Raw genomic sequence first — 13,507 nt, 5'->3', positions numbered from 1 at the left:
GGTAGAGTAACAGGACAAAGAATGTTGAAAGGAAGGGGGTCATTCACTAGGGAAGACCCTAGTGAAGAGGTGACATTACCAGGGCCCAGGGGCAGTGAGGAGGGGCCCATGCTGAAGAAGTGATGGATGAATGCATATTCTCAACTACGCCAAGCTACACGAGTGGCAGCGGAGCGAGCACCTCCACCCGGGTCTCTGCAATTATTCCTGGTTAGCCGGTCACTGAATCTGACGGTGGCCTCCTGGGAAGCAGGAGGAGCTGACATTCTCGGAGCAGCTTCTAGGTTTCAGAAATGAGCTAGAGAGTTCAGAGGAATTCCCAGCAAGCAAATGAGGAAGGCAGCAGGGCCTCGCTCTCCAGATGGGGAAGCCGAAGTTTGGGAAGCTGAAATGGACTTCCCAAGGCCACGAGGCTTCCTCAGAATCCAGGTCCACATTCCCAAGCTTCCCTGAGAGGTCAAGCAAGAGTTTCCAGCTTAGGAGTGCAGACACCAGGGCTAATCCAAGACCCCAGTCTTGTTAACACATGTGCCAGGCTGTCTTCAGTGACTTCAGTGACTCAGAGGGACAGAGAAATTGGGTAATTTGCAAAACCAGCAGTGAGCCTGCGTGGCTTCTCACTCCCAAAGGACCTGGTCACCCACAGAAAGCAGTGGCCAAATGGAAATCTCTCTCATTATCACATCTAGGAAAGACTTTCTAAACCGCCTCTCCCTACCTCTTCATGGTTCAGATGGGGAAACCGAGGCCCAGAGAGGCGAAGACTTGCCCAAGGTCACTAGAGAGGTGGGACACAGCCAGGTGAGGAGCTGTGACTCTGTCACTCCACAGAGCTGCCCCTAGGAGGCTGAGGGCATCCCCGCCCAGCCCCTACTGGCCAGGCTGAGCCTGTACTTGGAATGTGCCATGGGCATGCCACGGGCTCTTGCTCTTTCTGACACCCACCCCAGCCCTTTGCACACGCTGTTCCCTCTGCCTGGCACACACTTCCCTGGATCCCTACCCTAGCATCAACTGCCAGCTCCTAGGCATCCTCCAGTGCTCAGCTTCCTTGGGGAGAACCTCCTGGCCCCCGCACCCCAATGAGGCCATGTCCTCTTAGGCACTGTGCACCACCCCATCCTAATACACACATGGTCTTTGTTTCAGTTCCTTGAGCAAAGTCCAAATTCTCACCAGACTAAGTTCCATGCAGTCAGGGGACCATGCTGTCTTGCTCCTATATTCCAAGTTATCTGGCGCTAGCTCCCAACTACTGCTGGTAAGTGTGTGCTGAATGAACATAAGATCGTAGCCATTTGTTGATGAGTTCAACACCTATGCCAAGCTCTAAGTTCTGGGGATGGTGGACGGTATCTTGGTCATCTCTGCATCTCCAGCACCGAGCCCAGAGCCCAACAAGTAGCCACGCACATCAAGGTTATCCAGACCTTGCAAACCACACAATTCAAAAATACGATTATCAGAGACTTCTTTTCTTTGTGCTTGTCTGAATTTTCCATGTCTTTTTACCATGCACGTGCATTATTTTTGTCATTAAAACAATCAATCAATCAATCAATCAATGTTGCCTTACATTTATTATATAAGAATGTTCATATGCCAACGATTGAACAATATGGACTGGGGGGATCTCCTGTTTCTCAACTGCTCTGGGGGGCTCAGGAGGGAGGTAAGATACTCTGGGACTGGCGGCTGAAAGGCGGCAATCTTTCCTAAAGTTGTATTTTTAGGAGCACTGGAAAATTTTCTGGCCAAGAAGGCATCTGAAGTATTTGCAAACACTCAGCAATGGGAAAGATAATATTTCCTAAGACTTTCCCTTTTGGGTGTGCTGAAACCAGTGGCAAATATTCTGGAAAACTCTGAGACCAGCCCGTGACAATTCTTCGAGAAGCCCCTCTATTCCCAGAGCCCTGATGGATGTCCCACAACCCAGAATCACCTACACCTACTCCTTAGTTTCACAGAGGAGGAAATGGAAACCCAGAGAGGAGAAGTAACTTGCCCAGGCACAGAGAGCAGACCAGCCGCAAAGTCAAAGTGAGATCTGAAGGCATTTTATACTCCACAAAGCACTTCTGCACAGCTTCCCTGACTTTGATGTTTCATCAGAAAATGTTCTGGTTTTTTTTTCCTCTGCTATCCAGAGGAGACAGCACAGTTTGTGTGTTGGTGGAAGGGGTCCCAACTTCTTCTATCACTGTGTAGGTTCAGGAAAAGGAAAACAAAATCTATCATTTTCATCTCATAGACGGGGGACATTCTTACACACACACAAAGGCAAGAGGGATGTAATTTCAGAATAAACAACAGTCCTTTAAGTCAAATAAATGGTGCTTTCTGAAAAACTCACTGACGTGGTTCTCGTTTTTCCTGTTTTCTTGAGGACCGGAGGAAAGCCCACATTGGACCCGGGATCTTCATTCCTGTTCAGGAGTCTTAGCTCTTCCTACAAACCTGCTCTACCTCCCGAACCAAGCTTGTTTCCTCTTTCCCCAACATTCTCTCTTCCTTGTAACCTTTAACATTTCTAAAAGAAAACAGACACTGCTAACCAGACACAGCCAAAAAGCAAAGTTGGCAGGAAGCAGGAGGAGAGGGAAGGGAGGTGATCCCGTCCTGGAGCCTGCACTCCCCCCCGCCACTCACCCAGAGGTAGCGCAAGAGCTTCAGCAGGCTGGGGCAGTAGTAATACTCCATTTCCAGCACCCAGAGGTTATGCGGTGAGCACAGTACGGTTTCCAGCTTTCCTCTAGCGGGAGCGGCTCTTCTCACTCCTGTCACGCCGGAGTCAAGTTCAAGACAGCATAAATCATTCAGAAGCCGGCTCACAGCCAGGGGACCAGCCAGACGGCTCCACTAATGGCCACGGCTGCCTGGGGCACTGAGAAGCCAACACTCAGTCCTATAAGCCCCGCCTGGGGCATCTCTGGCCTCTCGTCCAGTGGGGCGGGTCCACGGGCGGCTCCTTCTGAACCCAGCTGCCTGGACCCTCACCCTCCCGGAAGTCATAACCACGGAGGGTTTTCAGTTGCACGGCAAGAAGGCAAAAAGAGAGAAGGGGATGCCCGGAAACTGAATGTGTGCGTGCGCGCGCGCACGCGTGAGAGTATGAGTGTGTGTGCTTTTACGTGAGTCAAGTGTGTGTGCATGTGTGCATATGAGTGTGTTTTGTGCATGTGTGGACTGTGTGCTGCGTGTGTGAGCCCAAGTGTTTGTGGTTCCTCCTCCCCAAACCACATGAGGAGAAGGAGGCCCCACCACTCTTACAGGGAAGGAAATCAACTCAGGATCCCATCGGTTCATGGGGCTCCTTTGATGGCAGTCATGTTCCTTTAAAACTCAGCTAAGCTTCTGATCCCCCCTAGAAGGAGGATGTGGCCATCCCCATTTTACAGAGAGGAAAACTGAGGCCCAGAGAAGTCAAGGGACTTGGCCGAGGTCACGTGGTGAGTTGGTAACTAAAGCAAGGCTGGAACCCAGGCCTCGCAGCCACGAGTCCTCGGCCCGTCCACTCCTGTGGGCACCCAGCCCAGCATGGGGAGTGGGGTGCTGGGGAAAGGAGGGAGCAGCTCCCGAAGGCACTAGCTGCCTGCTGTACCAGTTGGGGAGTGAGGAGAACATCAATTTTCAGAGATTAAAATGCAAATAAAGCACACCTCCGGCAAACCCAAGGAAAACTTTCCCAGATGTTTCCTTCAAAACAGCATGATTTTATCAAGTCACCTCATCTTCCTGAGGCTCAGTTACCCGTTCCGTAAAATGGGATGAATTATCCCTGCATTCAGGGCTTTGAGGATTCAACAAGGTAGAATCCTGCCAAACCATCTAGTTTAGTTTTCATGGTCATATCATGAGGGCAGTATCATCACTTCTATTGTCCAGATGAGGAAACCAAAGCTCACAAGGTCAAAAAGAGGTTCCCGAGGTGAGCAGCTGCTAAACAGTGAGACAGGGATTCAAATCCAAGCCGGACGCACCTGGATCCCCTACTCAGCACCAGCTCCCCGTAAGCCGAGACCATAACCCAGAGACTGGGGCCAGTGAGCACCGGATGCAAGACAGCTGTGCTTTTGAGGCAAAGTCCTTCCCCCTGCTGAGAGGGGAAAACTGAGGCAGAGGAGGGTTCACAGAGGCACCGGGCAGAGGCCCTGGGTTCTGCACCAGGCTCCCGCCCCCAGCCTGGAGCTCAGCACACTGACTGCCCCAGCAACATCCTGGGCCCATCTGTGCTGCATCCTTCAGCCCCACCACCCGACATCAGGCAGAGCAACCAACAGGAAACTCACTTAAACAAGGAGAGGGTGGGCGGAGCACGGTGGCTCACGCCTGTAATCCCAACACTTTGGTTGGCCGAGGCGGGCAGATCATGAGGTCAGGAGATCGAGACCATCCTGGCTAACACAGTGAAACCCCGTCTCTACTAAAAATACAAAAAAATTAGCCGGGCGTGGTGGCGGGCGGTGTAGTCCCGGAGGCTGAGGCAGGGGAATGGCATGAACCCGGGAGGCGGAGCTTGCAGTGAGCCAAGATCGCGCCACTGCACTCCAGCCTGGGCAACAGAGCAAGACTCCATCTCAAAAAACAAAAAACAAAAAACAAAAAAAAACAAAAACAAGAAGAAGGTGCTGGGTGCAGCAGCTGAGAAAACCACGGGGTAGCTTCAAAGCTCTTCAGAGGCAGGCCTGTGGTTTCACTGATTCTCAGCACCCCACTCCCAGCAAGCACTGGGTCTCAGCTGCTCGCTGCCTGACAGTCAGGGGTTGGCCCCAGTGATGGCAGAGCCAGGGACTGGCAGCAAGTCAGAAGGCCAGCCCTGCTCCCTGACGGCACAGTCAAAGGCCAGCCCTGCGCTGCCCTGTGAAAGCACAATCTGAAGGCCGGCCCTGCTCCCTGACGGCACAGTCAAAGGCCAGCCCTGCGCTGCCCTGTGAAAGCACAATCTGAAGGCCGGCCCTGCTCCCTGACGGCACAGTCGGAAGGCCAGTCCTGCTCACTAACTGGCGGACAGTACAGCTGAAAAGCCAGCCGTGCTCTCCAGCTGACAGTACCAGTCAGAGGACAGCCCCAGCTGACAGTATAGCCAGAGCACTGGGTCCCGCTGACTGACAAAAGTGCAGAGAAAGGACTGGTCCCTCTGCACTGGCAGCGCCACTGGAGGGATGATGCCAGCTGCCTGGCTGTACCCCTGGCGCTGTGGGTCCTGGCTGGCTGGCTGATGAGTGTCAAGTCTGAGGTTAGGCCCTGCTAACTGAGGGACTAACAGAACAGTGGGACATGCAACGCTTGTGGTTGCCCTACTGAATGACTGTTGCCATAAATACACGGGCCCGCCAGGGCCTTCCTGACACCCCTTGGCTGACAGGGGCCACAGTCAGAATGCAGGCTGCTAAGGGTTGACTATCTGGTCTCCCATCAGCCCAGGACAGAGAAGCGCCCCGAGAGAAAGGGGCTGGAAGGAGGCAGATGGGATGCCAGAGACAGGTGGGATGGAGAGAGGAAGAGAGGATGGCAGGCCAGGCGCATGGCAGAGGGAGGAAGGTGGGAGGAAGGAGAAGGAACTCACAGGTAGGAAAGGCATGAGACAGGGAGGGAAGGGCAAGACAGGCAACACAGAGGGAGAAAGAAGAAAAAGAGAAAGACGAGAGACGTGGAGGGAAAGGAGAGGGAGATGGGTGGGGTAGGGGCTCTGATGGGAGAGTGACAGGCAGGGCAAGGGATGAACCCCAAAGGAAGTCAGAGAAAGCAAGCGAGACTGATGGCCCGGGAGGTGGGCAGGGACGAAGAGCACCGGGAACAGTCGGGGAGAAAGCTGGAGGTGGCTGTGACAATGGTGACAGGGCAGGGGGCTAAGAATAAAATGAGACATTCAAAGGTCCAAGACCTGGCGAGTCCAAGGTGGAGACAGAGCCAATCTAGGACCAGGTGGGAGGCGTGGGGTGGGGAGCACCGTTAGGCAGGTGCCAAAAATGGAGACCCCCAAGTCCCCACCTCCTAGCCAGAGGTGGTCAAAGGCACCAGGGCATGTGCCCAGGAGAAACTGTCCCCAGTGCCCAGTCCTGGTTATCCTACTCTGGCCGCCCTGGCCACCACCCTGCCCCGTGGGCCCAGGCAGCCCGGGGAGTGTGGCTGCATCAGAAGTCGGAGGTTGACGAAGGGGAACAATGTCCTCACTTCCCATCCCCAGGGGCCCTTCTCGATGGCAGGGGACCACCTGCAAGCATGGATGTGACCGAGGCAACTCACACACACATCTTAGATGCTTTCCCTGGTTCCCCATCACTCTTGGGAGAAAATTCAACCTGCTCCCTCCCACCCCAGGCCCCTGTGCACCTCCCACCACTTGACCCCACCCTGTGAGCCAGGCACCCACAAAGGCTTTGCCCATGCTATCGAAAGCAGGCTTCCTCCCCAAAGTAGGTCACATGGAGACCCCTAAAACATATGTCCACCTAGAACCTGCAAATGTGACCATATTTGGAAATGGTCTTTGCAGATGTAACAAGGTTAAGGGTCATGAGGTGAGATCAGCCTGGATTCCCCAGGGCTATGGTTTGAATGTATGTATCTGTCCAAAATTCATCAGCTGGAACTTAATTCCCAAGATGAGGCAGTTAAGAAGCGGAACCCTTGAGAGGTGATTAGGCCATGACAGCTCCACCCTCATGAGTGGAATTGATGCCCACACAAAAGGGCTTGAGGTCAGGTGCGGTGGCTCACACCTGTAATTCCAACATTTTGGGAGGCTGAGGTGGGAGGATTGCTTGAGGTGAGAAGTTCAAGACCAGCTTGGGCAACATCATAGGACCCTGTGTCTATAAAAAATGGAAAACTTAGCCTGGTGTGGTGATATGTGCCTGTAGTCTCAGCTCAGGAGGCTGAGGCAGGAGGATTGCTCAAGCCTGGGAGTTCGAGGCTGCAGTGAACTATGATTGCAATACTGCACTCCAGCCTGGATGACAGAGCCAGACCCTGTCTCTAAAAACAATAATAAAAATAATTTAAAAACAAAAATAAAAGGGCTTGAAGGGGTGAGCTCACCCCTTCCGTCCCCTCACTCACTTCTGCATGAGAAAACCTAGACAACACCATCTACAAGCAAGCAGGTCCTTGCTAGAAACCAAATCTGCTGGCACCTTGATCCTAGACTTCCCAACCTCCAGAACTGTGAGCAATACATTTTCCTTTCTTTAAATAACCCATCTCGACCAGGCGCAGTGGCTCACGCCTGTAATCCCAGCACTTTAGGAGGTGCCGAGGCAGGCAGATCACAAGGTCAAGAGTTCGAGACCAACCTGGCCAATATGTTGAAACCCCGCCTCCACCAAAAGGTACAAAAACTAGCCAGGTGTGGTGGCGGGGCCCCTGTAATCCCAGCTACTCGGGAGGCCGGTGGCCCTGCACACGCCTGAATTTGCACTGGCCCATGAGCGCTGCACGCAGCCCCGGTTGCCACTCACGCTTCTCCCTCCACACCCGCCGGCAAGCAGAGGGAGGCCGCTCCGGCCTCGGCGACCCCAGAGAGGGGCTCCCATAGTGCCGTGGTGGGCTGAAGGGCTCCTCAAGCACCACCAGAGTGAATGCTGAGGCCGAGCAGGCACCGAGAGCAAGGGCTGCTAGCATGTTGTCACCTCTCAAAATCATCTTTTGATCTAGGCATGAAGATGGCAGACCTACTGTGTGCACTGCACTGTCGGCCACCAAAGGGGACCCAGGGAAGCCAGATATGTGCCCATCTTCAAGCAGTTTATGATTCCCTGAGAGGTCAGGGTGCAGACAGAATAGAACAGGTTCCCAAAGGGGAAACTGAGGCCTAGGGAGAGGATGGGGTGTCTTACAGAGGCATCCCTGGGCCCAGGGGAAGGGTGTGGATGGAGTTAGATTGCCACTAGCTAGCTGGTTAATCTCTCCGGGCCCCTGCTCCTTCACCTAAAATAAGGATGATGACAGTGCCTGCCCCACAGGGTCACTGGGAGGCATGAATGAGGTAGTAGGTACAAAGTGTTCAGAGTCCAGTACACAGTTAAGGGCTCAACATATCTTATGCTGGGTGCAGTGGCTCATGCCTGTAATCCCAGCACTTTGGGAGGCCAACGTGGGTGGATCACTTGAGGTCAGAAGTTTGAGACCAGCCTGGCCAACAGAGTGAAACCCTATCTCTGCTATAACAAAAATTACCAGGCGTGGTGGCGCATGCCTGTAATCCTAGCTACTCGGGAGGCTGAGGCTGGAGAATCACTTGAACCCAGGAGGCAGAGGCTGCAGTAAGCTGAGATTGCGCCTCTGCACTCCAGCTTGGGTGACACAGCAAGACTCCACCTCAAAAAAAAACAAACAAAACATCTTAGCTGTAAGTGACTGGTGGTGTTAGGGAAGCGGGCACCTGGCAGAGCCAGAATAAGGCCATGTTCAATTTGACTCCATCTTAAGACTAAAAAGCCATATTCCTTGCTGGTCACAAGATAGTCACGGGATGTTTACAGTTGAGGAAACAGCCTAAAGATACCTACAAGGATGCACTCCTACATCAGCACAGAGTCCAGGTGTCCCAATACCCACAACAGTATGTGCTTTCAAGATCATTATAGTTACACTTCGGTATAGTCACACACTAAAATGTCAAGGATGGTTTTTGTTTTGCTTTTCAAGATTGTTTTATATTTCAATAGTTTTGGGAAGTACAGGTGCTTTTTGGTTACATGGGTGAATTCTACAGTGAGGATTTCTGAGATTTTCGTGCAACCGTCACCCAAGCAGCGTGCACTACACCCAATATGTAGTCTTTCAACCCTCACCCACCTCCCAACCTTCCCGCCAAGCCCCCAAATTCCATTATATCATTCTTATGCCTTTTCATGCTCATAGCTTAGCTCCCACTTTAAGTGAGAACATATAATATTTGGTTTTCCATTCCTGAGTTACTTCGCTCAGAATAATGGTCTCCAGCTCCGTCTAAGTTGCTGCAGAAGACATTATTTCCTTCCTTTTTTGTGGCTGAGTAGTATTCCATGGTGTATATGTGCCACGTTTTCTTTAAATCAATAAAGTAATCGATTTTGTCATGTCATGCGCTCACCTGCAGGTAGACACAGCTTAGCTTAGCTTTTACATAGACAACACTCCTCTATAAGAAAAACTTACAAACCAACCGGGGCAGAGGGTCCAGGATAGCTTTCACTGAACTATCCCTACTCACTGCACTCCGGAACTTGCTTTGAATTCCTTCCTGTACGAAATCCGAGAACCCTCTCTTGGGGTCCGTTTCAAGACCCTCTTTTCCGGTAACAATGGCATATCCAGTTCAGCCCCCATGGCTAGCAGAGCAACAAGAGGGAGCCCAAACTGCGGCCAGCCCATCAGAAAAGGGGGTTATCTGCCCCAAACAAGGCATCTCTGAGCCAATCCCAGGGCAGAGCCAACCCACAGAGCCCTGAAGAGTGTTTGCATCTACAGCACGTTTGAAATCACTTAAAGCACACGACTGGGGGGGGGGGGGGCGGAAAACAACAAACACATTTTCCATCCTCACCGTTCCCAGCCTGACCCAACAACTGCCCTCCTGACCCCACCATGTGGAGGGCCAGATGGGATAGGCGGGGTCAGCGAAGACGGGACCCAGCAAGAAGGACCCAGCCCAGTGCAAAAGCCTGAAGTCCTGATATGACCAACACGGATGCATGAAAAAAAAAAAAAATGCCATGCTGCGTGAAAGCAGCCAGACACAACAAAACCAGGCTGTGTGAGCCCACTGACAGGAAATGTGCAGAAAAGGCAAGACTGCAGAGACAGACCGCAGACGAGTGGTTGCCAGGGGCTTATGCTGGATGGGGTTGCGGTGGCGGGGAGTGCCTGCTAATAGGTACAGCGCTTCCTTCTGGGGTGAGGACAACGTTCTGGGCTAGAGTGATCCCTGGGCAACTTGGTACATTTACTAAAAATTACTGTACACTTCAAATAAGTGAAGTTTATAGTCTGTAAATTGTATCTCAATAAGCTATTGGAGGAGGAGGAGGAGAAAAGAGAAGAAGGGGTAAAGGTGGAAGAGGAAGAGGAGAGGGGCCCGGTCCAGTGGTCGGGCCTGTAATCCCAGCACTTCAAGAGGCTGAGGTGGGAGGAACACTTGAGCCCAGGAGTTCAAGACCAGCCTTGGCAACATGGCCAGACCCTGTCTTGATTTTTAAAAAAGAAAAAAAAAAGTGCAGAAGGAGGAGAAAAGGGAGGAAAAGATAAAAATGAAAGAGGAAAAGGAGGAGAAAAAAATACAGGAGGAAGAGAAGAGGGAGGAAGAGAAAAGGGAGGAGGAAAACAAGGAGGTGGAGAAGGGGCCAACCATGCCAAGGGATGAGAAAAGAGGGAGAAGCAAGACAGAAGGTCTCACCTGGGCATGGACATGGCCAGCAGTGCCTAGAACTCTGCTGGAGCGCTCCCTCCCCACTCGGTCAGTGAACATGATTGAACCCTACCAGGAGCTGGGAGCGAAGCTGCTGGGAGCAGGGATCTGCACTCAGGTAGGCCTGAGGTTCAAATCCCAACTCCGGCCCTGCCAAATAGTGTCATCCAGGCCAACCTGCTTCTCTTCTCTGTGCCTCGGTTTCTTCAGACATAAAATGAGGCTGAGAATAACGATAACAATCACGATAATTTCCTCCCTCACAGGGCGGCAGTTAGAGAGGGGTCAGGTGATGTCAGAAAAGCACTCAGCAGGCTGATTGCAAGTGTTCAATCAATGAAGGCCTTGAGGATTAAGTGTGGAGCATTAGGGACACGGGTGAGGCAGGATTCTTGCCCTCAGCGGGGCTCATGGTCTGTAAGAGAAGCACTTGTGCATAAATTACAGCACTAGAGGCTAGAGGGCCTGGAATGGAGGAGTTCACAGGATAGGGTGCAACCCAGGAGGGCTTCTTGGAGAAGGTGGCACGGAACCAAGGCTTGAAATATGACAAAAATGTCCCTATTCTCAAGAGACCTCGAATTCAAGTAGAAGATTCAGCATCTCTGGAAATACATCTGCTGTTAGACAGAATGCTGTTTCTATATCCACAAGGTTCTCACTATGGACTTGGCTATCCATACCCCATACTCTTTTTAGAAATAAAACAAAAACAAAATTTTTTTCCCAAAAAATACTTTCTCCAGAAGAGAAAATACCATCCATGAAAATAAATGGGGCAGCCAGAGCTGTGAAGGCTGCAGAGGAACATCCTAAGCTCAGCTGGGCAGCTCTGATGTCAGGTTCACAAAATAGAAACTGACACAGGGCCCGACGGGGACAGAGCAGAATGACACATCTACCGAAATTAGTGGGCTGCATGAAATGATGAACATCTAAGTGGTCATGGAAAATTTGGATGTTTCAGGTTTAGATTGGAGGCCCCAATGTAAAATCGCTTAAAAGCAAATTAAAAACGAAATGTGGAAACTAGACCACCTCCATCCTGCCCTCTTGTGGTCATTTCTGAACACTGCACAAGGAAACGAGTGCCTTGTTTCAGCTGGGAGGAGAATGAGACGGGTAAAACAGAGAAACTGGCGGCCCTGGATTGAGCCCCCACCTGTGCCACCTGCCCAGTGTCGGAGCCCAGGCCAAGTCAGTTCGCTCCGCCAAGCCTTAGTTTCCCGTGGGTCTCCTAGAGTTATGGGAAGGATCCAGTGAGATAGTGAGTGTGAATAACAAGACCTCTGATACCCAGGGTGTGAATTGAAGGCAGCTGGATGTGGCCTGAGCACGTGGTCAGATGTCACATTAAAATCAGGATCAGGCCGGGTGCAGTGTCTCACACCTGTAATCCCAGCACTTTGGGAAGCCGAGGTGGATGGATCACCTGAGGTCAGGAGTTGGAGACCAGCCTGGCCAACATGGCGAAACCCCATTTCTACTAAAAATACAAATATTAGCCAGGCGTGATGGTGCATGCCTGTGATCCCAGCTACTCAGAAGGCTGAGGCAGGAGAATCACTTGAACCCAGGCAGCAGAGGTTGTGGTGAGCCGTGACTGCACCACTGCACTCCAGCCTTGGCAACAGAGCAAGATTTCACCTCAAAAAAACATAAATACACAAAATCAGGATCATCAGCTCTGCTTGAAAAAACTAGATGATCCAACCAACCATTCTGGAAAAGGAAGAGCTGGCTGGGATGCAGGGGAAGCTCCTTCCTCGCCACCATTTGTCACAAAATCCCCATCCCTGCCTGGCCTGGCTTCTGGGCACAGCTCCCGATGCAGAATCCCTAGGGAAAGGGCCTGCAAATCCGGGTTCGAAACCCCAAGGTGCCCCAGGTACCTTGTAGGAGGCCTGGCATTTAGGAATCCCCGGATCAGGGATTTCTGAGGCAGTCTGGAAGGGACTTTGCCCTCAGAACTCTGCCTCCAACTAAATTCTCCACTTTCCCTCTGAACCCTCCTCTCTGTTCAGTGATGAGTGGGCACCCTGTGAGTGCAGGAGTCCCCTGCCAGGAACTACATGGGAGGGGCAGCAAGGCACTGTGGCCACACAAGCTGTCCAGCCCCCCGGCCAGGAAGCAGGCTGCTCCCTGGGTTACCCTTCCTGCCCCTCCCTCTACCTGGTCAAACTCTACTCCCCTGTCAGGATCCAGGGCAAGATGAGTCCTTCTAGTTCCCCTGCCACCAGGCCGCGGAAAAGCCAATTACTCCCTCCTCTGTCGGGTTAGTTGTGCATCTGTCTGTTGTGTGTCTGTCTGCCTTCCTCGGCTTCCACTCATTCATTCAACAATTTTTTTTGAGACGGAGTCTGGCTCTGTCGCCCAGGCTGGGGTGCAGTGGCGCGATCTCTGCTCAGTGCAAGCTCCACCTCCCGGGTTCACGCCATTCTCCTGCCTCAGCCTCCCGAGTAGCTGGGACTACAGGTGCCTGACACCACGCCCGGCTAATTTTTTGTACTTTTAGTAGAGATGAGGTTTCACCGTGTTAGCCAGGATGGTCTCCATGTCCTGACCTTGTGATCCGCCCACCTCGGCCTCCCAAAGTGCTAGGATTACAGGCATGAGCTACCGCACCCAGCCTTTTTTTTTTTTTTTTTTTTTTAGATAGAGTCTCACTCTCGCCCGAGCTGGAGTGCGGTGGCGTGATCTCGGCTCACTGCGACCTCTGCCTCCTGCGTTCAAGTGATTCTCCTGCCTCAGCCTCCCAAGTAGCTGGGATTACAGTAGCTGGGATTACAGGCACCCACCACTACACCCAGCTAATTTTTGTATTTTTAGTAGAGACGGGGTTTCACCATGTTGGCCAGGCTGATCTTGAACTCCTGACCTCAAGCGATCCTCCCACCTCGGCCTCCCAAAGTGCTGGGATTACAGACGTAAGCCACCGTGCCTCGTCCCTCATTCAACAAATATTTACCTAGCTTCAACTCTGCACTGAAAACACAAAAGTGAACAAGAGCGTCAAGAGCCCTACAGTCCTGCAATTCTCGTTTGGTGGGGGAGGGATAAGAAGTCAGCAAACAGCCTCCACCCTGATGAGGGAGGCAGATATCGGGAAAACAC

At 52.1% G+C, this 13,507-nt stretch overlaps 1 protein-coding gene across 3 annotated transcripts in view; it reads right to left on the bottom strand.

The window, feature by feature from the left end:
* Positions 1-13,507, bottom strand: part of KIAA1671 (KIAA1671 ortholog) — a 254,841-nt gene that overhangs the window by 125,243 nt on the left and 116,091 nt on the right. Inside the window, exon 1 of one of the 3 annotated variants that reach the window (XM_050745894.1) lies at positions 2,653-4,553. The exons of the other annotated variants lie outside the window; for them this stretch is intronic. Coding sequence (XP_050601851.1) covers positions 2,653-2,703 — 51 coding nt within the window. The 5' untranslated portion in view covers positions 2,704-4,553. Of the gene's footprint in view, positions 1-2,652; positions 4,554-13,507 lie in introns of those variants that run through there. 3 annotated transcript variants of the gene reach the window in all.

The sequence above is a fragment of the Macaca thibetana genome, chromosome 10, assembly GCF_024542745.1.
Source record: "Macaca thibetana thibetana isolate TM-01 chromosome 10, ASM2454274v1, whole genome shotgun sequence".
Classification (NCBI taxonomy): domain Eukaryota; kingdom Metazoa; phylum Chordata; class Mammalia; order Primates; family Cercopithecidae; genus Macaca; species Macaca thibetana.
This window is presented reverse-complemented; position numbering and strand designations above follow the sequence as displayed.